General features: G+C 45.0%; 1 protein-coding gene across 2 annotated transcripts in view; it reads left to right on the top strand.

Annotated features, from left to right (window-relative positions):
- Positions 1-19,195: 19,195 nt before the first annotated feature.
- Positions 19,196-25,806, top strand: part of LOC122070961 (protein APEM9) — a 12,701-nt gene continuing 6,090 nt past the window's right edge. The window contains exons 1-3 of one of the 2 annotated variants that reach the window (XM_042635212.1): positions 19,196-19,372; positions 19,471-19,547; positions 20,559-20,636. In XM_042635212.1, coding sequence (XP_042491146.1) covers positions 20,590-20,636 — 47 coding nt within the window. In that variant the 5' untranslated portion in view covers positions 19,196-19,372; positions 19,471-19,547; positions 20,559-20,589. The remainder of the gene's footprint in view (positions 19,373-19,470; positions 19,548-20,558; positions 20,637-25,806) is intronic. The other variant, XM_042635213.1, reaches the window with a different exon arrangement.

Below are 25,806 nucleotides of genomic sequence, written 5' to 3' on the forward strand. Positions count from 1 at the left end.
CATAATTATATACATTTGGGCCCGAAGGCATGATATATATACACAAAAAGAATCAAGTTTGAATATCAAATATATACAGGAAATCATTAAAAACATCAGAGTACACAGCCCGGCATCGGTATAAAGGCTGGAGCTCAGCTCGGCCTCAGAACCGCTGCCCCGCAACACAGCTCTCACACGCGCAGTCTACGCCGTGCTCAAACTCCTCAGGGGTCCACCAGTCCTCCTCAGGAAACTCGACTGTGGGACCCACCCCCTGCTCCTCAGATGCATGACCTGCAAAATCATCTAAAAAGGGGTGTACACGTGGAATGAGCTCACTAGCTCAGTAAGTAGAGAGGTGGACCACACACAACAGTCCACACATCACAACACATCATAGGCACTACATGCCATGCAAGTCATTTTAAATCACATACACCTAGATCAACATTACTAAGTCTTTGGTTTTAGTGCTACTACAACCACAGTGCGCGTATACTCCGGGTACGAGCCGCAAACTCCCTCCCGCGATACGCCCATAGGGCTGTTGGAGAAGGCCCACCGTGAGTACTCGGAAAAATAAAGACAATGCCGTCCACCGGCTCTCAACGGAAATGTAAATAAATTAAATGACAGTGCTGACTCCAGCAATTTAAAAGCAGTACGATTGGCCCTCTTGAAATACCACCGGGGTTGCCGGCTGTCCTACATGACTCGCCGGGCGTAATGCCTAACCGCCACAGTGTCCGACAACCGCGACCCCTGCTTCCCCCCAAATGGCAACCCAACACCTTAACCCCTGTTGGGAAGGGTCGTAGCACGGGATGGTGAGAATCCTAATACCGCATGCTCCTATATGCAGTACGACTGCATAGTGCCACCGTGTCCCATACCACGGGCCACCAATGCATTCGTTTCCAAGCCGACCACGGCATCTAGTCTATCAATGCATTATGCAACATGATGTACACATTCGACATATAACATCTCATTCCATTTGCATTTGAAAAATAAACATAGCATAAGTGCACGTCAATGTGTGAAATGACTATTCTATATAGCATATTCATGATGACATGACTAGATTAGATATGGTTATATGAATGCCAAACAAATGCCTTGAAACAAGGCCAAACGTCCTCTCTCCACTTACCTTGTAGCGTACAAGGATTCCCGCTCGGTACGGGTGAGATCCGGAGCGAATCGGGTAGGATTTGGTGAACCTAACATAATTGAGAGGGGTTAGTACTTCACCATTTTAGAATCAAAATTAATGAAATCCAATGTCAAAATCGTGTTTAGAACGTCGAAAGAAGGTCCCACGTCCGATTTGGGCTCGATCGGACCTAAAAATCACATTCTGGCCACTCAGGTGGGTCACTCAGGTGGGTTGTCTACCCACCAGTCCTACCCGCCGGTCATGGACCCGCCGGTAGGACCCGCCGGTCCTACCCGCCGGTTTGGCCAGAACCCCCCTGGTCCTCTCAGGTGGGTGACTCAGGCGGGTAGGGACCCGCCGGTTGCACCCGCCGGTTTTGGCGGAAAAACCCCAGTTTCTTCTCAACTTCCTCCATTCCTTGGGGACCCAAATAGGGCTTTTCTCAACCCATTCTTCACACCTTTAAAGTCCTATAGGATGGTTCTAGCTTAGATCTAAGTTAGATTCAAGTGAGGGGAACCATCTTACCTTCTTTGCCCAAGAATGACTTCAAACCCTTCCAAATCACTTCCAACTCACAATGCTCCTTCTACCTTGTCAATATCTCTTCAAATCCTTCAAGATCAACACATAAATCATCTATTAAACCTTAGATTCATCATTTCAAAGGGTGTCTACAAGATCTTAAGAAACCATACCCGAATCAAGGGTTTAAAGCGTGGGTATGGTGAATGTTCATAAAACCCAACTTTTCTTACCTCCAACTGTAGATCTCGAGTTGAAGATTACTCTTCCGGCACCGGAATGGCAAGATCGAGCTTCGGCGCCGCTGAAATCCTTCCTTTCTTACTCTTCCTTTCTTCTTCCCTTTCTTTTTCTCTCTCCTCTTTACTTTTCTCACCAAACGTACGGGGGTAATAAATGGAAAGAAAAGAAGTCATAAAGCTTTATATACTATTCCTAATTAAGTGAATAGTGTTGGGTGGGTCACTCAGGTGGGTGGGTGTACCCACCCGACATACCCATCCGAGAGTCAAAACTTGGGATTTTGACCGGGCTCTGACCTCGGCTCGGACCCTACCCCAAGCATACAATGTAGCATACGTATATAACCTTAAAATATGGATATAATACATGTTCTATCCGTACATAGCCTTATGGTAGGTGCACGTACACGGTTTGGGCACTCCCGTCTCTTCTGGCACTGGCTCGGACTTGTCGGGCCAGCCGGTGTTTAAGGTCACCCGTGCCATCATAGCCCATAAGAAACCCGCTCTAATATCCTCTGGCTCGGTTCCTACATAGTTAAACCGGTTCAACCACGAAATCAGACCGGGTTTAAGAAGCGGGATATTACATTACCCCCCCTTCTGAAAAATTTCGTCCTCGAAATTGCGTACCTGGTTGATCAAAAAGATGAGGGTACTTGGCTCGCATTTCTTCTTCTACCTCCCAAGATGCTTCTTCAAGTGAATGATCAGCCCATCGCACCTTTACATAGGAAATGGAGCGGTTACGAAGGGTTTTCATCTTATGGTCCAAAATTTCAGCTGGCTGCTCTGTATAGGTCATATCAGCTTCTAGGTACCCTGGTTCCACGGGTAGTACATGAGATGGATCATGCACGTACTTCTTCAGCATGGATATATGGAATACATTGTGAACATTTCCAAGCGAAGGTGGCAGAGCAAGCATGTAGGCTACTGAGCCAACCCGGGACAAGATCTCAAATGGTCCCATGTATCTTGGGCTCAACTTCCCCTTTCTGTGAAACCTTTGTAAACCTTTAGTAGGAGAGATCTTGAGAAATACCTTTTCTCCTGGCTGAAATTCAATCTCCTTCCTGCGGGTGTCTGCATAGCTCTTTTGACGGGACTGAGCTGCTTTAATCCGTTCTCTAATAACGTCGACTTTGTCACAAGTCATCTGGATCATCTCAGGTCCTAATATTCGACGTTCACCTACCTCATCCCAATACAAAGGAGTTCTGCACTTTCTGCCATATAACGCCTCATATGGAGCCATCCCAATTGTAGCTTGGTAACTATTATTATATGCAAACTCCATAAGAGGTATATATTCTTCCCAACTGCCACTCATCTCCATTGCACATGCCCTGAGCATGTCTTCTAATATCTGTATGGTTCGCTCCGACTGACCGTCCGTCTGTGGGTGAAAAGCTGTACTCAAGTTCAGTTGCGATCCCAAGGCACGCTGTAAGCTTTTCCAAAATCTAGAAGTGAACCTTGGGTCCCTATCTGAAACAATGCTCACTGGAACTCCATGTAAACGCACTATGTTGTCCATGTAAAGTTGTGCTAGTTTGGCCATGGAGAACTTGGTCTTGATAGGAATGAAATGAGCAGTCTTGGTAAGCCGATCCACAATCACCCATATCGCATCCACTCCCTTAGGTGTACCTGGTAGTCCGGTGACGAAGTCCATTGTAATCCTTTCCCACTTCCATTCTGGTACTGGGAGTGGCTGAAGGGTACCATAAGGTCAATGCCTCTCAGCTTTCACCTTCTGGCAGGTAAGACAAGTCGCCACATACAAAGCTATGGTGACTTTCATGCTTGGCCACCAGTAACTCTGTTTGAGGTCTTTGTACATTTTGGTACTTCCCGGGTGGAGTGAGTATTCGGAGCTGTGTGCTTCTCTCACGATTTTATCCTGTATATCCAAATCATCGGGTACACACAATCTGTCTTGAAACATCAATGCCCCATCACTGGCTAAAGTAAAATCTGGGTCGTTCATTGTTTGGTCCTGAATCTTAACTCTGATTCGCTGCAATTCAGGATCCAAAGGTTGCTTCAGTATCACCTCTTGCCTAATTGCCGGATGCACCTGTAGAGCCGATAAGGATGCCGTCAACCATTTAAGGTTTTCTGGTTGGGGCTCAAGCTCTAGGGTTGCCCCTTCATACAAGAGGGTCTCTTCCATTAGCATCGCCTTTTGCACAAGTGGTGAGCTTACTGCTAAGCATGAAAGCGACACAGTCTGTGTCTTCCGACTCAATGCATCTGCCACTACATTAGCCTTGCCGGGATGATACTGAATATCGCAGTCATAATCCTTCATGAGTTCAAGCCATCTTCTCTGTCTCATATTCAAATCCTTCTGGGTGAAGAAGTATTTCAGGCTCTTGTGGTCACTGTATATCTCACACTTCTCTCCATACAAATAGTGTCGCCAGATCTTAAGGGCAAAAATGACTGCCGCTAGTTCCAAGTCATGAGTGGGGTAATTCTTCTCATACTCCTTTAGTTGTCGGGATGCATATGCTATTACTTTCCCGCGTTGCATGAGAACACAACCCAAACCAACTTTGGAAGCATCGGTATAAACTGTCATTCCACCTGTGCCTTCAGGGATAGTCAGCACAGGGGCAGTCACTAACTTTTCTTTCAATTCCTGGAAGCTCTTCTCACATTCTTCTGCCCAGTCAAATTTCACACCCTTTTTAGTCAACTTGGTCATTGGTGCTGAGATCCGAGCAAAATTCTCGATGAAACGCCGGTAGTATCCAGCCAATCCCAGGAAGCTTATAATTTCAGTAACATTCTTGGGACTTTCCCATTCCACTACTGCTTTTACCTTAGCAGGATCCACTTCGATTCCGGCTTTAGACACTACGTGCCCCAGGAACCCCACTTGTTCAAGCCAGAATTCACACTTGCTGTACTTGGCAAACAACTGTTGATCTCTCAACCTCTGTAATACCATTCTCAAGTGTTGAGTGTGCTCCTCTTCGGTCTTGGAGTAGATCAAGATATCGTCAATAAAAACAATTACCCATTTGTCGAGCACATCCTGGAATACTCGATTCATTAGATCCATAAATGCTGCCGGCGTATTGGTTAGCCCGAAGGACAACACTAGGAACTCATAATGGCCGTATCGAGTCCTAAATGCTGTTTTGGGTATATCACTACTCTTTATCTTGAGCTGATAATAGCCGGACCGAAGGTCTATCTTCGAAAATACTCTGGCTCCCTGCAACTGATCAAATAAATCGTCAATGCGTGGCAATGGATACCGGTTCTTAATGGTTAGCTTATTCAACTCCCGGTAATCTATGCACATACGCAGACTACCATCCTTCTTCTTGACAAACAACACCGGGGCACCCCAAGGTGAAACACTTGGGCGAATGAACCCCTTTTCCAATAGTTCCTGTAACTGCATCTGCAACTCCTTCAATTCAGCTGGTGCCATCCTATATGGAGCCTTTGATACTGGAGCTGCTCCAGGAATCAAGTCTATGGCAAACTCCAACTCTCTGTCAGGTGGTAAATGCATCAGATCATCTGGGAAAACATCGGGAAACTCTTTAACCACCTTTACTTCTTCTAGAGGTGTAACTCTTGCATCAACATCGAGTACCGAGGCTATGTAACCCTGACATCCACTTTCTAGTAACTTTACCGCTTGGAGAGCGGAGACCAGAACCTTCCTCACCCTTTTCATGGTATCTGCTCGGTACACCCACTCTTTCCCTTCGTCATCTGTTACCTTAATCAGCCTTTCCGCACAGATCACATTAGCTCGATGACCCGACAACCAATCCATACCCAATATAGCATCAAAATTCTGCATATTGAATTTAATAAGTTGTGCATCAAAGTTCTTCCCACTAATCTCCACTGGGCACGGTCCATACACTTCCTTCAACTGTGCAATTTTACCAGTAGGCATACTAACAATCATCCCCTGGTCTAGGATCCTGGGTGACATCCCAAGCTTCCCTACAAATCTCTTAGATGCGAATGAATGAGTAGCTCCTGAATCGAATAAAACATAGGCTGGTATGCCCGATATGGGTAGGATACCTAATATAACAATGTATATAATTTCAGCAGGTCATCAATATTAATCATAATGAACTTCTTAATTTAAAATGTACCTGCTACAACTTCTGTACTAGCCTCAGCTTCCTCGGCTGATAGGGCATACATCCTTCCCTGCGGTTGATTGCCTCGAGGCAAGGGAGGTCGGTAAGCAGAGGGCTGACTGGAGGGCAAGGCTGGTCGGGACCGACAGTCTTTCGCATAATGCCCATAGGAATGGCAGTTGAAGCAACGAATCTGAGACGTCGAAACTGGAGCGGGGCCCCTCTGCACTTGACCCGATGCAGATGAAGGTCGAGGTGGCCTTGGAGCTGTAGGAGCCACACTAGTGTTCGGGCGAAAAGAGGTTGAACCCGAACCACCAACTGGCCTAGGAGGATAGCCAGATGGCCTATAGGGCTGCCTATACATAGGCCCAGAACTGTATGATCCACGGTATGCTTTGGAGGAATTTCCCACATCTGGGAATGGATTTGATCTCTTCCACAGTCCAGGAGTGAGGGACTGTTCACCCTTTTGCTTATCTTCCATCGTTTTGGCCTTCTGTACAATCTGGCCATATTCGGTCAAATCCAAGACTTCAAGCACCGACCCAATAGATGCTTTTAGGCCTTTTAGGAACCTTGCTGCCTTTTCTTCAGCTGTTCGCATATGCCTTAGGGCAAAATGGAACAAACTCTCGAATTGTTGTTGGTACTCAGGGACAGTCTTACCTCCTTGAGTTAAGGCCATGAACTCAGTCTCCTTTCGGTCTTTGAAACTACGTGGATAATGGTTACCCAAGAACAACTCCTTAAACTGCTCCCAAGTAGGTTCTGGATGAGCAGCCATTAATATAGGTTTGGAGGCTTGCCACCAAGAATTTGCCTCTTTCTTGAGTTGTAACCCAGCACAAATAAGTTTCTGGGCATCCGTGCACTCAAGCACCTCAAATATCTTCTCTAATTCTTGGATCCATTGATCCGGTTCCAGAGGATCACTCCCCACCTTAGAGAATACCGGTGGTAAGTTCCTCTTGAATGACTCCACTACCCTTGACGTATTACTCGTCGCCGGGAAGTTAGGAGCATAGACAGGATAGTAGGAGTATGGAGGAGGCATCCTGTGCTGAGGAATACCGAATGGTGGGATTGGAGGTGTACCCACTGCTTGTGGTCCCGTTTCCGACCCTACAGGTGGGTCCTGCGGAGTGAGTACTCGGGGCGATTGACCCGGTTGAGAAAAATCCAACTGTTGCTGGATGGCAGTCATAAATGCTTGCTGTTGCTGAAGCATTTGTTACTGAAAAGCTTGTTGGGACTGCTGAATTATTGTAGCAACATCTCCCGGTGTGATAACCGGTGGAGGGTCCGGGAGTGCAGTCATAGGTGGGTCCCCATGTGCCCCACCCTGACCAAGGGTCTCTGGAGGTAGTGGAGGTGAGGTATGCCCCACAGAACGGGACCCTCTGGGATTTTGTGGTCGACCGACCCGACGAGGACCCCGCGAGGTACCTCGGGCATTACTACCGGATCTAGTACGTACCATCGTATCCTTGTACCTGGAACATATCACACACCATATTGATTAAACACCATAGAATGATTTCGGCACACAATCATATGCCATTACATGAGGTGTTGTAGTGTATGATAGCCTGTAAATAATCATAGCTCAATTCCAATATACCGGCAAAGTTCACAACATACATGCTAATGGTCCCACTTGACCATAGCATATAGATCATAGGATTAATACCCACCATAGAACCAATGCATTCATAATAGGAGAAGAGAAGGGAAAAGACAAAGAAGGAAAATTTTCAAAATTTTAAAATTTTTCCCTTCTGTCCAAACCGGTGGGATGAACTGGCGGGTAGGGACCCGCCGGTCTGACCCGCCGGTCCCAACACCCAAACCGGCGGGTGTCACCGGCGGGTAGGGACCCGCCGGTCTGGACCCGCCGGTCTTGGCCGATAAAACGAGAACAGGGCCAGAAAGGCCCTGTTTTGTTTTGTTTCCTTCACTCTCTCCCCTCTCTTTTTTTCCCTTTTTCTCTTGGACGATTTTGGGAGTCTACTCGGCGCTCCAACTCACGATTCCGCTCATCCACACGGTGCTTTAGTGAAGAGTCAACTCGTCTTCATCCAAGTAAGTTCTTCTTCTTCTCCTTTTTCCAGAATTTCAAATTGGGTGAGATGCTTGATTTGGATTTACTTTCTAGGCTTTCTTTCTCTATTTTCCACCATAGAAAAGTATTATCATGTGTTTGTGATGATTCCATTGTGCTCATTTGTAGTTTATAGGAATCATCACACTCTATTTGGAGAAAAAGCCAAATTGATGCCCTAGGTTCCCAAATTTGGGGTTTCTTCAATCCTTACTGTTTTGCTCAAATTGACGACTCCTTTGTAATACATTTCGCTTGTTTTACGCTAGATATGAGTTAAATTTCATTAAATCATCCATTATGCTTGAAATCCCCATGTAGTTCCCATGAAAATTCCTATTTTTGGCATTGATTTCCTTGATTTTCGTTCATACTTGTATTTATAGAACTCTATAGTCTATTTGGGGCATGTTCTTGCATTTCCATCATCCCACTACTACGTCATCTCGTCTTAGTCCTATGGTTTCCGGTTTCTCTCCATTTTATTCGAATTTGCACCATGGACTTGAATTTCCTCATTTTAATTATACTCTTTGCTTTTGCTGTCCTTTGCTGTTTTGACACGTTTCCATGCGTCGTCATCTACCATGTTTCATGTCATAAGTTTTCTATCATTCCTAGATCGTTGCCGTTCCCATTTTGCATGAAATTGGGTTTTGGATTTCCCCTTCTTTAATGCTGCTGTCTTTTCTTACTGTACTAACCCAACTTCCTTTACTTATTGTCAGGATGTCTTCACGCACCGGCAGAGGACCATCTTCCTCTGGTGTTCGACGCAAGACCACCGCTTCTAAGCGGAAAAGTGCGGAGACCAGCACTTCAGCTCATCGCACAGGGAGACCTGCACCTGCTCAGTCTGACCCTTCAGACTACGATGAGGAGCACTTCACTAGTGCCGAGGCCGCAGCCAAATGGCCTATCTTCCTGAAGGGGCCAGTATTGATGGAAAAGACCGTGGTAGTCGAGGACTTCCACAAGGCCCAGCTTCAGGAGAGGTTCTCAGCATTGGGCTGGGACACTATTCTTCAGGTGGACCGACCGTGCTACGATCAGCTCGTCCGTCGGTTTTATTGCAACCTCGAGGTGTCGTATCAGTACGGGGAATTCACTGTCAGCAGCCTGGTGAAGGGGGTGGATATCCAGCTGACGGTAGGCACCTTGGCCAGCATACTGGGTATGTCGGCGGCGGGACACCGATACTACAGTCCCCCCAGGAGTAGACCTCAGGGACCGTTCATGAGCATGGAGACACCGGACTTCATCTACGAGACCATCTGCGGCAGCAGCAGTCGCCCGGAGTCCGAGACATCTTTCTTCCCTGAGGTCCGTCTCTTCGCCCGGTTGATCCAGTTCAACCTGCTCCCCAGAGGAGGTCATCGGAACCAGGTAGGTTTCATGACGGCTTTTATAGCATTCTGTATCTTTACGGCCGCAGAGGGAGGCGGGGAGCACTTGTGCCTTCCCTATATCATCCTCAGAGCGATGGAGCACCATGCTTCCCACCCAGAGGACGGAGGATTCCCCTACGGTAGGATCCTCACTAGGATCTTCGAGTTCTTCGGGGTGGACCTGAGCGGAGAGGAGGGGAAGACTCCGGCTGATAGGTTCGATCAGAGCAACCTCTTGAAGATGGGTCTCCATACCCTCATGGATTCACCTCCTAGATCGGGAGCTCGGAGAGGTAGGGGTAGGAGGGCTGCCCCTGTAGAGGATGTCCTCATGGAGGAGGAGTCCAGTGAGGAGGATGAGGACTACGTTCCTCAGGACGAGGAGGAGGAGCCGATGGGTGGTGGCATCCCTGAGGAGGCGCCTCAGGAGTCGAGAGGTCCGGGTCCTAGTTCTTCCGGAGCTGCAGCCCCACCATATGGAGCCCCACCACCTGGGAGTGGTGACTATGATTATGAGGACAGGACAGCCTCCATGCGGGCCTTGCAGGATGGCCAGGTCCAGATACTGAGGCGGCTGGACGAGATTGCCTCCCGGCAGATCACCTTGGAGGATTCCTTCCGTAGGCTGGGTCAGGACTTGGACACCAGGGCCAATGCTATCTCAGCAGACTATGGCCGGCTTAGGAGGGAGGTACAGGTGGTGAACGCGAGGTTCGATTATTACGATCACCGCTTCGACGTTAACTCCAGGCCTCCAGCGAACGTGGTGATCATCGACGACGATGACGACGCCCAGTGAGGCTTAGCTTGCCCACCCAGCTATTTATCCATTTTTTTTCTCTTTTTGTAGACCTTGTAGATTTATTTCTTCTCATTCCTTGTAATTGCGATGTAACTTGAATTTCATTTATGGAATGAGATATCTTTGGATAGTGGACTGTTGTGGTGTTTTCATATGTGGAGTACCTGTGTGGTTTTGTGGTGATGTGACTTTTATATTTGTGCTCTTTGTTATATTATTATCTGTTGTTTATCAGGTTTTGTGTAAAATTTTTGGAAATCCCACTTTACGCCGTTATGCTGCCGAAATTTCGTCTAAATAGTACTTTATAGGTTATAGTTCCAATCTAATTACTTTTTATCTACACTCACGCATGCCATGAATGCAACTTATAATATAACTCCATTTTATACTTTCTTTCTTTGACTTTTAATCTTTAAGCTTTTATCTTTACCCAATCCCCATTTTCCTATTATAGAGTCTACGGGATTCTAATGGTATGCTGTAAGTGGAGCAGAGCATCACGCTCTGATACCACCCTTTGTCACACCCCGTTCACCCTGAACCGGAGCGGTGACCGAGTTAACACCGGTTAACCCAAACCTGCCAGGATCATCAGATACTGTATTCCACCACAGCATACACACTCTAACATCAATTCATCAGATCAGCGGAAGACTAAAATTTACCTGTAATTAATTCCCTTATACTTGATACCCAAATGATGATACCATAATTATATACATTTGGGCCCGAAGGCATGATATATACACAAAAAGAATCAAGTTTGAATATCAAATATATACAGGAAATCATCAAAAACATTAGAGTACACAGCCCGGCATCGGTATCAAGGCTGGAGCTCAGTTCGGCCTCAGAACCGCTGCCCCGCAACACAGCTCTCACACGCGCAGTCTACGCCGTGCTCAAACTCCTCAGGGGTCCACCAGTCCTCCTCAGGAAACTCGACTGTGGGACCCACCCCCTGCTCCTCAGATGCATGACCTGCAAAATCATCTAAAAAGGGGTGCACACGTGGAATGAGCTCACTAGCTCAGTAAGTAGAGAGGTGGACCACACACAACAGTCCACACATCACAACACATCATATGCACTACATGTCATGCAATTCATTTTAAATTCACATACACCTAATCAACATTACTAAGTCTTTGGTTTTAGTGCTACTACAACCACAGTGCGCGTATACTCCGGGTACGAGCCGCGAACTCCCTCCCGCGATACGCCCATAGGGCTGTTGGAGAAGGCCCACCGTGAGTACTCGGAAAAATAAAGACAATGCCGTCCACCGGCTCTCAACAGAAATGTAAATAAATTAAATGACAGTGCTGACTCCAGCAATTTAAAAGCAGTACGATTGGCCCTCTTGAAATACCACCGGGGTTGCCGACTGTCCTACATGACTCGCCGGGCGTAATGCCTAACCGCCATAGTGTCCGACAACCGCGACCCCTGCTTCCCCCCAAATGGCAACCCAACACCTGAACCCCTGTTGGGAAGGGTCGTAGCACGGGATGGTGAGAATCCTAATACCGCATGCTCCTATATGTAGTACGACTGCATAGTGCCTCCGTGTCCCATACCACGGGCCACCAATGCATTCGTTTCCGAGCCGACCATGGCATCTAGTCTATCTATGCATTATGCAATATGATATACACATTCAACATATAACATCTCATTCAATTTGCATTTTGAAAAGTAAACATAGCATAAATGCACATCAATGAGTGGGATGACTAATCTATATAGCACAATCATGATGACATGACTAAATTAGATATGGTTATATGAATGCCAAACAAATGCCTTGAAACAAGGCCACACGTCCTCTCTCCACTTACTTGTAGCGTATAAGGAGTCCCGCTCGGTACGGGTGAGATCCGGAGCGAATCGGGAAGGCTTTGGTGAACCTAACAAAATTGAGCGGGGTTAGTACTTCACCATTTTAGAATCAAAATTAATGAAATCCGACGTCAAAATCAAATACGGATATAATACCTGTTCTATCCGTACATAGCCTTATGGTAGGTGCACGTACACGGTTTGGGCACTCCCGTCTCTTCTGGCACTGGCTCGGACTTGTCGGGCCAGCCGGTGTTTAAGGTCACCCGTGCCATCATAGCCCATAAGGAACCCGCTCTAACATCCTCTGGCTCGGTTCCTGCATGGTTAAACCGGTTCAACCACGAAATCAGACCGGGTTTAAGAAGCGGGATATTACAATTGCATTGTAGGGTGAGGCGATCTTGGCGACCATGAAAGAGACCATGGTTGTGGTTGTCTGAGCTCCTTGTCCGATGGTTATAGGTAGGTCAACAACTCCCTCTAGCTTAGCTGGCATGCCTGAGAATCCATACAAAGGTCCTGGGGCTAGTTTTAAGGTTCTGGTGCCAAGCCCTAGTTTTATGTAGGCTTCGTATGACATGAGGTCAACGGAGGCTCCCGTGTCCACTAGGACCCTGTGGAAAGGGTGGTTGGCCACCACTAATTGGATCACGATAGCGTCGTTGTGAGGCCAGTTCAACTCTTCCAAAACTCTGTTAGAGAAAGTAATGGGTGGATCTGTTTTGAAGGATTTGACAGGTTGTTCCGTGATGCATACGAACCGTGCGTGTGCTTTGGGTTTTCTGACTGATTCTGCCATAGGTCCACCCATAATTGTTAGGATGGTCGGACCCACGGGCTGGTTGTCGTATGTGACAGCTCGGTCAGTGGTTGGGTCCTTGGACGGCTCGGCCTTACCTCGGCTCGGTTGGTCTTCATCTCTCCTTGGCTCGGGTCAGTTCCCACCATATTTCTGCTTCAGATACTGGTTGAGGTATCCGGCCTTGATGAGCTCATCAATTTCCCTTTTCAGAGACTTACAGTCTTCGGTGTCATGTCTATGGTCTCAGTGGTATCGACAGTACCTGTTGAGGTTCCTCTCTTCTGGTTTACATGCCATTGGCCTGGGCCAGCGTAAGTACTTCTGATTTTGGATCTCCAAGAGCAGGTTTGTTCGAGAACGATCAAGTTTATATCGCTCAAGTTCAACTGTGTCCAGAGGCCGATCTGTTCTGTTTTTCTTCGGCTCACGGGAGTCATCCCTATGTCTCAGAGACAATTTTCTTCTCCTTCTCTGTCTGATCAATCCTGTTAGCTATTCCTCAGGCTGCCAAAACTTCCTCCATATTGGCGTATTGATTGCACCGTCTCAACAGTGCGGGCATCGTTTTTAGTAAGTCGAGGGCCAGGGATTGAACCAGATCGGGGTGTATTACCCCATTGCACAATGTGCTATATGCCACTCCTTCCGGCAGGTTTTTTACCTCCAATGTTGCCTTCGTGAATCGGGCAAGGAATTCTCTTATTGTCTCCCTCGCCCCTTGCCTCATGTTCATCACGTTTTGCGTAGTTTGCTTCTGCTTCATACTTGCTTGGAAACGTGTGAGGAGCGCTCTTGTCAGTTCTTCATAGCTGCGGATGGACCGTGGTCGTAAGTTTGACATCCAGACTAGCGCGGCTCCTTTTAATGAGGCTACGAAAGCATGACAGAGAACGGCTTCTGACCTACCATACACTGCCATGGCCGAGCTGTAGTACAGTAGATGATCGTAGGGATCTGTGGTGCCGTCATATCCGTTGAAGACAGGTATCACAAAATTTGAGGGCAGCTCGACATCAATCAATTCGTCGGAAAGTGTATTATGGGTCGGGGTTACTGTCATGTCGCCCAGGTGCTTCTGCCTCTGCATTCCCTCTATTTGCTCAGTGAGTCGCTGGATATGGCTCTCAAGGTCATCTCTTCTCTCCTCGGCTCGGCCATCTGTTGATTGGCGTGACCCTTCTCCTCTATGGGGACTTCTTCCTCGGCCTTGGTGACCCTGCCGTGGTGCACCTCTGGTAGGCCCGATAAGCGAGCTCTGACCAGGATGGGGTCAATCTCGCCGAGCTTGCCTCTGGTAGTTCTCATGTTTTTCTTGTTGTAACCCGGCAGTCACTGAGAGGGGGGGTGAATCAGTGAGTTCAATTCTGATACCTAAAAACCTGTCCAATGTCTGGCCAAGAAGAACCTGATATACCTGTCCCTGTTTGCACACAGTCGTATGCACACTCAGCCTCTCATAGGCACTTCCAAGTATGCACACCCATTCCACATTCCACGCACTTCAATATCAAATGCAAACAACAAGCACCCACAACACAGGGTTTTTACGAGGTTCGGCAATTTGCCTACATCCCCGGAGTAGTGCCTGTAAAGGCTTCGTACCTACTCAATACACTACTTTTGACTGCACCCACAGTCGGGAGCACCCACACCCAATTTTCTCAAGCCGAAGCTGAGATGGCACTCATAGTGCCGATACAATGTGTAGCACCCACTACACGGGAGCACCCACTCCCGGTGCTTAGCACCCACTAAGCACACAATAAATAATACAATTAAATTGGGCTTATATCAATGCCCTACAGTCAAGCTCTGCCTAGCATATGCATCCAGAACTAGCTAGCATGCTTACAGTTCATCCACAACTAACCTAGCATGTATACATTCATCCACAACTAACCCTAACATACATACATACATGTAATGTAAAATCCAGGGTTAGAGAATCTCACAACCGATTGCCTGGGATGACTGGAAACTTGTACTGACAAGTTTGGTGCTCACACCTTCTCTCTCCTTGGCTTCTTGCTCTTCAAAGCAAATACATCTTTGCTTTCTTCTCTTCTTCATTGGCTTTGAGTTAATATACCATTAACACACTTCAACCACCTCTTTTACCTCATTTAATGGCCTAAGAACATTTATCATCAAGAATGTATGTTCATTCAAGGACCAACAAAGAGGGGGAAGCTTCTCCTACCAAAACCGTAGCCTTCTTTCACTCAAAATCCATTTTTCTTGCTTCCATGGTGTAGGGCTTGAAAAAACGAAGAAGCTGCAACTTGGTTCACCCAAATCCGACTTAAAATGAAGGAGATATGACCTTTTGAAGTTGGAGCAATGAGATAGCCCGAAATGGAATCTTCGTACGGGTGGCGTAGGCTACACCGGCAGCGCGCGCAACAGGGGCGAAATCTGACCGTAGATCTCATATTAGAGATCTTATAATCCAAGCCGTCCGATTAAACCAACGGACAACAGATCCAAACCGTTAGATTTGAATCTCGATGACGTCATCATGACGTAGGCGCTGACATCGTCAGAAGTGTTGTCGATCTATGATTGGTTGCTTTTCCGGATTTTAAGGGAGCTGTCTCCCACTCACAAAAGTGAAAATGCATATTGACCGTTGGATCCGAATCTTCCATGATGGCTTTAATCAGATTTCATGAGATCATTAAGATCGGAATCCTTTTTATACTTTCTATACACGCGCGAAACACAATAACATACCTTGATGTAGTGTAGCGCCAGTGCATCAAGAATTATGCATCTAACCAATCAAATCCCACGCGCAAGCATCTATCTCGTCCATATCACACCAAAATCTCAGCAGCCTTTGGATGGGCATCAAGCCTACGTGGTCGAATCTTGGCCGTCCATTTCACTTTCCTTTACTCCTCTTTATTACAATCAAACCCCTGCCTCTATATGTTTCAGTGCTTAAAGACCCCTTTCAACTCAGACCTTCAAAATATTTAAATTACACAAAAGCCCTTCGAATTTCAAAAATAAAATCCGAAAAATCCACCCAACACCGAGAGCAACTGATGGATTTTCGGTTTGGATTTTCGAACCGACTTTACGGAAACGCTTATAACTTTTTCATACGATATCCGATCGAGATGAAACGAAGTGCGTTGGAATCGTAACTGGATGCTCTACGACTTTTCAGAAGACTTAATCATCTGAATCATCCATGTAAAAAGACCAAAATGCCCCTACACCTTTCCAATGACGTATCTTTCTCATACGGAATCGGAATGCGATGAAATCAGAACCGTTGGAAAGATTGTATTTTTTTCGTATTGTTACATGTAGAACGCTTCCTTTAAAAAATTCATGTTCAATGCCGAAACTGCCCTTGACTGCCATAAATGCCGTAACTTCTTCATACGGTATCGGAATGTGACGAAATCAAATGCACTGGACTAGGAAAATTACAATATATATTTTTCATGAAGAACCGATCTTCCAAAAATGTCATTTTCATTGCCGAAAATGCCCTCGATCGTAAATAGGCCAATTTTTCCAGTTTTGACCCAGAAACCCACACCACCTATTAATGATGTATTAAACCACTCCATGCATACCAAGCAGCTCTGTTGTCTCATCGGTGACACTGGATACTGCCATGTCATCATTTTCATCCACGTCACCCAAACTGACCACGTCATCACCGCCACGTGGTCGAGTTGCCAACAATGACAACCATAAAACAACATTTCTCTGTGCGGATGAGTGTCTCTAGTGAGTCTTTGAGGCGACGGTTGGCGTCCTCCTGCACGGTGTGGGGATCTATGAGTATCATGTGTCTCTGGGCTCCGATGATGTTCATAACGACCGGCTCTCCCGATCCGAGCAGGGATGGGACCTTGCCTGCGCCCCTCAGTAAGAGATCGCGGTGGTACAGAAAGAACAGTCCGCGAAGTCCTGCCCGACCCCCTTCTTGCTGTTGATTGGGGGTGACGCTGTTGTCAGGAAATTCGTCATATGGGATTTCTGCTCGGAGCAGGCCGAAGGGGCTGAGCTGAACTAGTGCATGGTACTGGAAGTGCAGAGCCGAACTGTCGTATGAAATCCCTTACCAGTGCGTTCGTGGCTAATACCTGCAGCTGCAAGCTCTGCATCTGTTCTTCCATGTTCGGATGAGTTACCCGGGATGATGGGACATGACGGGATAGCTGAGGGTTCTGCTCGCACTGAACCCCCTCTCCTTGGGCAACCTGTGCATCGGGCCTGGTTTGCTGGGGTCCTTCTAGAGGGGTCTCTGCTGAGACGTTTTCCTGCCCTGCCACTGGTGGTGAATGGGAACGTCCAAGTGGTACTTCCCGAGTGGATCTTGCACGCGTTGTCGTTGAAGAAACGACCTTCTCACTCCTTAATTGGATTGTTCCAATGTGACTTTTTGTAACAAGTTTCCCATGGACGGCGCCAATCTGATGTGAAAAAATTTGACCAGACCATCTCTCCTGCAATTCCTGGTGCTTTGGCCGACCTGCACAGAAGAGATGACAAGGGAGAGCCGGACTGACCCGACGGGGGACTCTCCGATGCCTAAGTTAGACCTTTCCACAACAGATGCTCAAGAGAGCTTTTACAGTATGAGAAGTGAGTAGTTGATCCCTTGTGATGGAGGCTTACCTTGGTATTTATAGGCTGCTGATGGAGGGCAAGTGGGAGACGATTGTGAAGAGTCCTGTTTAGGCGTGGAGTCCTCAAGGGGAGTGGCTCTGTGATTCTAGGAATATTCCTGGAATATTCCCCTCTTAACTAGGAAAGACCAATCATGTGACGTCATGATGACGTATAGTGGATAGAGTCATGTCCTCTGGAATAGGGATTACGTTCCTTGATGTAGGGGTGGACGAAAACACGTTTCTGGAATCCTTGTTGTTGACGTCGGGCCGAGGTGGCAGCTCGGCCAGATGGAGGCCGAGATAACAGCACGGCCCGATGGATGCCGAGGTAACAATGCGATGTGATGGAGACCGAGGTGATAGCACGGCATGATAGATGCCGAGGTAGTAGCACTGCATGATGGAGGCCGAGGTAGTAGCGCGGCCTGATAGATGCCGAGGTAACAGCACGACATGATTGAGGCCGAGGTAGTAGCAAGGCCTGATGGAAGCCGAGGTGGAGCACGGCCTGATGGAGGCCGAGGTAACAGCACGGCATGATGGATTCGAGGAGGAGAGCGGCCTGATGGAGGCCGAGGTGATAGCACTACCCGACGGAGGCCGAAGTAGCGACTCAGTCCTTTTCAGGTTTGCGTACATGCTTTAGCCGTGCTGAGGAATGTGACATATTTTGCCTCATCAGATCCAATTTTGGAATTGGTTTACCAAACGCTAATCTAGAGCCAAAGAACACAGTTTTAGAACAAAACGGAAAAGATGATTCTGCCAAAAGAATTTCCATAACAGAAACGTTATCAAAGACAACCTTAGTAATGTTACTTTGAAGTATTTTTATTGTTAGTTTATTACTTTTGAACAATAAGATAATAGAAATATGTTTGGTAGCTATTGTTGGAAAATCAGATTTTCCGACTCGACTCGACTCGACTCGCCCTCTTCGAAGGTCTAGTGACTTGGGGGAGTTGAGCCTGGTCAAGACGAGTCATGTATTATCCAAAAGCAGCTTGAGCTGACAAGGGAGTTGTAGCAAGGAGAAATGACGGAGGAGTTTGGGACGTGGGGGTTCCAAAGAACATGGAAGAGGGATTAGGAGAATAAGAGAGAATGAGAGACATTAAGGAGTGAAGGTCCAACCATTTTGGACCAGTTTTAAGTATTTTTATCAGAATCGGCAATTTGTTGTGACTCTGTCAAAGCAAACGATTCTTGGGCATGACACACTATGAGTCGGTCCAAGTATTATCATATTTTTGTACAAGGCAACTCTTCGCAACTTAGGACCAAGGATTTAACCAATCCGGATCGGATGAATTTTCCCCTGGTTTCATTTTTTTTTTTTTTTTTGAAATCCTTGCTCCGTACTGATCTACCCCAATAAAGGATTTTTACGAATCGACCGATCCGATACAGATACCTCAAACCATGAACCGGAAACATGATCTGAACCCCAATAAAAAGCTAGGTTTTCTTTTCTGACTTGACTCGCCCGAGTCGAATCCTGTTTTCCAAGGTTTGTAACATCTAATATTTTGTTATGTTGTTTTGTAATGAAACAGAAAAAACAAAATCGAAAGATCAAAAGCCAGAAGACCTCCCAACGCTCCGTAGTAACCTCTCTTCTATAGTCTCCCTCTCCCTCTCCCTCTCCCAATTCCCAATTCCCAATTCTCTCTCTCTGATCTCTCTGAACCCACCTCTTCCCCCTCGCGAAGGGGAACCCGTCGGCCTTCGGTTGTGGTAGCTCCTGGAGGTAACGTCTCCTTCCCTCCCCCCGCTCTCTCTCTCTCTCTCTCTCTCTCTCTCTCTCTCTCTGTGATGCAGAATTTCCGATATTTTTCTATTTTGCAGGTTTTGTGCTTCGTCCTTATGGTTGTGGAGGTTCTCAATTACATTTGTTTTTAAGGCATCCGACATCTCTCTTGTAGGTGCGTCTCTTTCCCGTTCTATCTCTTCATCTCTCTCTCACGTTCTTCCTGTTATCGATGCCTGTTGCGTCTGAGCTATTGCTTCCTGTGTATATGGTTCATCTCCCATTTCTGTTAAAAAATTGAGGGGTTTTGTGTGGGATGCAATGGGTATTTCCTTCCTGCTTGGAGGCTGTGTGGTTTTGATGGGGATTTGTGTCTGAGCTATTGCTACCTGTGTATAGGTCCTCACGACTAGCATTTGGTTGTTTAGGGCAAGCGAGAAGGACAGAAAGGGGGTGGGGTTGGGGTGTTTGCAGCCATGATAAAGGGCTGCACAACACCATTTGCAAAGGATTTGCTGCTGTGTTTACTTGCAGAACCCAGAGATTCAACGCCATTCTGCATGTTTCCTCTTCCTTGACAACAGCTTTGATCTCAAAATAATGGTGTTCTTTTTTGGTTGCTCAATCTTTAAATAAGTTCTAAGCTTTTCCCGGTCTATTGATGGGGCTGTCCTGGGTATAACAGTGGCTGCCCTATGTTTGATCGCCTCGTGCATGTGCTTGGAACTATTTTTATAGGAATGAAGGAGATGATTTCCTGGGAATGTAGGCGTCCCACTACTATACTCTGTTTCTGCTGTGGGTATAAATTATATAATCATCCTATGCTGGCCATGGGTTGAACCTTTTATCTTGTATAAGATCCACCAGTTGGGGAATGCGCTTGATGATCTCCCAGTCTGTAAGCATGTATGGGGAAACTGGTCTGAGCTCCCCTCGAGATTCTTTCCCCTCCCTCCCCCATCTTCTGAAGTTCATGCAAAACTATAAATTTTTGACCTGGAAGGCCTCCCAAGACTTTGGAGAATGCTAGTATTAGCTCATGTGTGTTCTTAAATTGTTCTCGTTTATATAATAACTAAGGTATTACCTTTTCCTCTTTAAAAGATTCCAATTTAGATTCTGGGTGTGCTAGAACTGGGATATTCTGTAAATTGTTGTGTGAAAGATCTTTATATATTGCCAGAGGGTCAAGGATAGAGGAGAAGCTTACTTTGATGGAGAAAGTGGTAGTCATGGTTTCTGAGTTTGTTAGTGAAGAAAGGTAAATCAAAAGTAAACTAGAAATGAATGTGAGGTTAGTTTGTCATGGATGAAGAGTTGCCTACCATTTTGGAACTTGTGGACTTGGGAGTTGCATCCCTTTTTTCAATTAAGATATTTTAATATGCTTTTCAGTATACTTTCCTCTTTCGATGACAAATTGCTTCTTGTATAGAAGGTTGTTTATGGAAAACACTGAAAGTGGATGGAGCTTTCTGTAGTTCTTGGTCATGTGTTGGACTGCTCCCAAAATCATTCCATATTATCGATTAAACAGAACTTGATTGTAACTGTAAAATTGTGCAGAATAATCTTATTTCTTTCCACTTTCCCTTGTTTATTATCTTGATTGTACATCTTGTAAGCATATATATTTCACGTGAGCATAAGCTTGTTTATTATCTTGCTTGTTTATCTTGTAAGCATTTATAGTTCAATGAATATAAGCATATCTTGGTCCATGCATTGCTTAAACTATTACTTTTGATGGTATGAGGTTAAGAATAAACGGCTTCCGGTTCACAATTTGAGAATGAGAGTGCAAAGTGGATGGGTGGAAACAGTAAAATTTGTGTTATGCTAATGGTAGATGAGGACATGAGGTTAAGAATGGAAATCGGACTAGCATTATGTGCATTCAATAAGGTAGGGTGAAAAACATTAAAACAAAGATTGAGGCAGAAATTGGTCATAAATATACAATGGTGCAACTATGGAACAAAATGAACAAGCTGAAGCAAGATTGGGGCTAGTTTAAAAAATTGTTGGGAACATCTAGCTTTGCTTGGAGCTCTTTGACAAGGATTTGCATGGTTGACCTTTTTTTTTTTTTTTTTTTGGTAAAATTGTAAATCAAGAGACGAGCTTAGTTTTTTCAGTGTTCTTATAAATGTGAGGCCAACCCACAGTGGTCAAAATTCAGAAGGTTTGGTCTTCCTCAGTGGCCAGAACTGCAAATTATTTTTGGTGATACATATGCATGCGAAGATGTTGCATTTGGAAAAGCTGAGGAACTGCCTGAAACAGATGAGGATGATAATCATGATTTTGAAATGCGGGCGAAGTACATGCGTACAAATGGTGGGTTTACTGATGTTGATGAGGTGGAGTCAGTGGAAAACACCCCAAATACAACCCACAGGCATGATAGGACCTCTACTGCCAAAAGGAGGAAGACTAGGAGCTCAGAATTCTCAATGGCTTGCTAGGCCATTGGAGACGTTGGTTGATCCAGGATAAAGAGGCACAACTCTGCCACTTCTGCACCTCAAACAGTGAATGATGACCCATTCTCCATTTCTAAATGGATAGATGTACTTGAAACCCCCCCTGATGTGGGAAGTGATACCTTTACAAAGGCAATGGATCAGATTATGGTAAACCCGAACAAGAGAGAGGCCTTCATTCGTTGCTTCACACCCTGAAAGCTGTGGCTTCTAGAGATGCTTGACTGATCATGTGTATTTTGTGGGCTTACTGTAAACCCAAACTCATAGGGTGCTTTGAACAATATCTTTAAGATGGTACATAACATGGATGACTATAATATTTCGGTATATTTAAATTTTTCTGATGGATGATTATGGATGATCATGAATGATTAGCAATATCATATTTCTGATGAATTCCATATTGATTTTCTTTTAATTTTTGTATGATTACTGTTTTGTATTCCATGTGGATGTCTTGGATGTTTATTCGTTTTAATGTTAAACTGTAATTGTTTTGCAGTAATAGATAGTAGTGTAAGTAATGATCCTGATATTAATTGTGATGAGGAAGAAGAAGATAGTGCATTGTTAACAGTCCTACTCCTCTATTGTGATGAATCACTACACACTAGAGAGCCATGTTGAGATAGTAGATTGATGGGGCTTGAACGGGGGTTGATGAGATCTTGGTTGAACATGTAGATATGTGATATGAAAAATTTAGGATGGAAAGACATGTCTTTATCAAGCTTTTTAACTTAATAAGACATTGTGCGTTGTTGGAAGATAGTCGTTACATAAGAGTTGGCGAACAACTTGCAATGTTCATGACTATAGTTGGTCTTAATACTTCCTACAAAGAGGTGATGAATATTGATGAGTGGGAGATTCCACAAAGTGTTTATTTTAGGTATATGAGATTGAGATTCTGAGCTCAATCATAAGTAAAGAAGGTGATAAAGAGGATGGTGTTGCTCAAAGAATTAAAATAGGTTGGTTAAAGTGGAGAGGTGAGTCCAAAGTGTTGTGTGATTTGACACATTCCTTTAAAGTTTAAAATTTGTAGGATTGTCATACGACCGACTATGATGTATTGGTGCGGAATGTTGGGTAGTTAAGAAACGTCATATAGATAAACTAAGTGTAGCTGAGAAGAGGATGTTGAGATGGATATGTGGCAAAACTAGGAAAGACAAAATAAGGAATGACCACATTAGAGCTGAGTTGGGTGCAGCTTCGGTACATGATAAGCTACGAGAAACTCGTTTGAGGTGGCATGGCCATGTTCAACGGATGCCTTTGGATGCTTTAGTTTGGAGGAGTGATTTGATTCAGATTGAAAGATCTAACAGAGCCAAGGGTAGGCTTAAAATAACCTTAGGAGAGGTGGTGAGGAAAGACATGCATAGCCTAGGCCTTCTACCACGTAGGACTTCGAATATAGTTAATTGGAGGGCAAGGATTTATGTAGCCGACCCCATTTAGTCGGGTTAAGGCTTTGATGTAGTTATGTGAATTAATGTAGAGGGGCAGCTTGGAACAAAATTAAATTAAAGGATAAAACTGAATTAACCAAAAAGAGAGGCAAAAGGGGAAATCAACTCAAAAGTAGAGTAACGTGGAGTGTAGGCAGCGGCAGAAGCGATATGCCATTGACATACAATAGAAATTTTTTCCCAGCATAGGGGATCTCAAAAACACAACCATTAAAGCAAACAACTAGGAGTTAAGGTTACCTAGAACGCATTGATGGTATGTTCCTCCAAATGAATGCACCACCCGGTGATAATCTTCGTTGAATGCTCCTTCTTCAATGGTCGTAATCTAAGCTTGTAGATGGAGAGGCTATCTTTCTCACCTTAAGTTTTTTCTGAATTATGTGTTGCACAATTAGTGTTTAGCCTTAGCCTCTCTTTTATAAGAAGCTAATGACGGAGATTACAATCGATTGGACACGATCATCCCAAGTGGTGTATTCCTGAAGGATAACCTTAAGTTATCCTTAATTGCACAAAAAGACAATCCTACCAAAGGCGTAACCTGAAAACCACCAGTGGTAGAAACTTTTATTACATTTTCTCCCCCACTCAACTAACATCTGTAATGGACTTTGCAGGCATGGATTTAAATCACCACCATGAATCATAAACCATTGCACATAAATATAAGAGCATCATGACCAATGACTAGACGCAAAAAAGGTTTGAAAACATTTTTCAAATAATACTAATTTAATATAACTATAACAAAATCCATTTTGCAAACTCTTTACAAAACAATTGTCGGGTCTCGGGATAGTAGATGGTGAGACTCTTTCTCACCTCAAGATTTTCTCAATAATGTGTTGCGCAATTAGTGTTTAGCCTTAGCCTCTTTTATAAGAAGGCTAATGATGGAGATTACAATCGATTGGACACGATCATCCCAATTAGTGTGTTCCTAAAGGGTAGCCTTTAAGTTATCCTTAATTGCACAAAAAGACAATCCTACCAAAGGCATAACCTGAAAACCCCCCCAGTGGTAGAAACTTTTATTACATTTTCTCCCCCCACTCAACTAACATCTGTAATGGACTTTGCGTGCATGGATTTAAATCACCGCCATGAATCATCATCCATTGCACATAAATATAAGAGCATCATGACCAATGATTGGACCCAAAAAAAGGTTTGCAAACATTTTTCAAATAATACTAATTTAATATAATTATAATAAAATCCATTTTGCAAACTCTTTACAAAACAATTGTTGGGTCTCGGGCTATGACCTATCACTATTAAACAACTCACTCACATGGATGCTCTCCTTAGTAACAAAGCAGTGGAAACCATATTGAGCATCTCTCCCTTTCTCATTCGTACATTGTACGCTGAGTGGCTGGTGTATAGCCAGTCCTGTCAGTAAGCATCAACCATTGGCACCACAGACACACATGGAAAATTACAATCCCCACCGCGTAATAGTGCACCTACATGTCTTCATCGACGTTGTTTTCGACCAGAAGACCGAGAGCTAACTATTGAGACTTTGGGTTATCAGGACACATATTTCGTGAAATGGTTCATGCATGTGAATGCAACGATAAGTGTCTCTCAGGTAAGGAAAAAAATAACTACCAGGGATTCCCGTTGCCATACACAACTGGCAGTGGACCATTCAGGATTCTCAACAGATCATTATTCAACACATGCATGTGCCAATATCTGTATTTCCATTCCAATCCCCATTGGGGAAGTATACAATACTGCAATCCTAGAACTGACCACCCAAATCTATCCATAGTTGTGAGCAAGTAAACAGTAAATAGGGATGTGGCATATAACATGGTTATAACACAAGCGTTTAATCATTAAATGCAATTAATGTATTTAATATTATTAAATTGGGTTTGATGGACACACATCACATGTCAAAATATCCAACAAGAGGAGAGGGAGAGTCATCTTCTACCTTTCGACTTCAGGGAACCAGTGGAAACCAGAATTGTTCCAAGAGAGAAATCTCTCTCAATACTGACTTTGAAAATTTTGGCGAAGGTTACTCACCTCGAGAGATATGGAAGGCAATCCACAATCAGGCCAAGACAAACAATTATCGAGGAAGCAAGAGTGATCTGGCGGTAGAAAGAAGAGTCAGACCTGAACTTCACTGCAGATCTCACAACAAAGGACCTGGTTGGGGGCTGGGAACTGAGGGTTGAATCTCCCTATGGAGGTGACCTAACCTCTGGAATACGAGTTTTGGCAAGTTTTCTTCAACTCAGCGGCAACGGAAGTTGCAATTCAACAAGAACAATAGTAGAAAATAACAAGATTGTAAAGAAAGTAGAAGATGCCGATAGAATAATGGGATTATAAAAAAAGTAATTAACCTGTTGAAGAGGAACCAGGGAGAGCGAGAAGGAGAGATAGCATGCACAACTGCACAGCTGAAAGGCAAGCCTCTATTTCATAGCCTCCC

This window comes from Macadamia integrifolia, unplaced genomic scaffold (genome assembly GCF_013358625.1).
Source record: "Macadamia integrifolia cultivar HAES 741 unplaced genomic scaffold, SCU_Mint_v3 scaffold_15A, whole genome shotgun sequence".
NCBI lineage: Eukaryota > Viridiplantae > Streptophyta > Magnoliopsida > Proteales > Proteaceae > Macadamia > Macadamia integrifolia.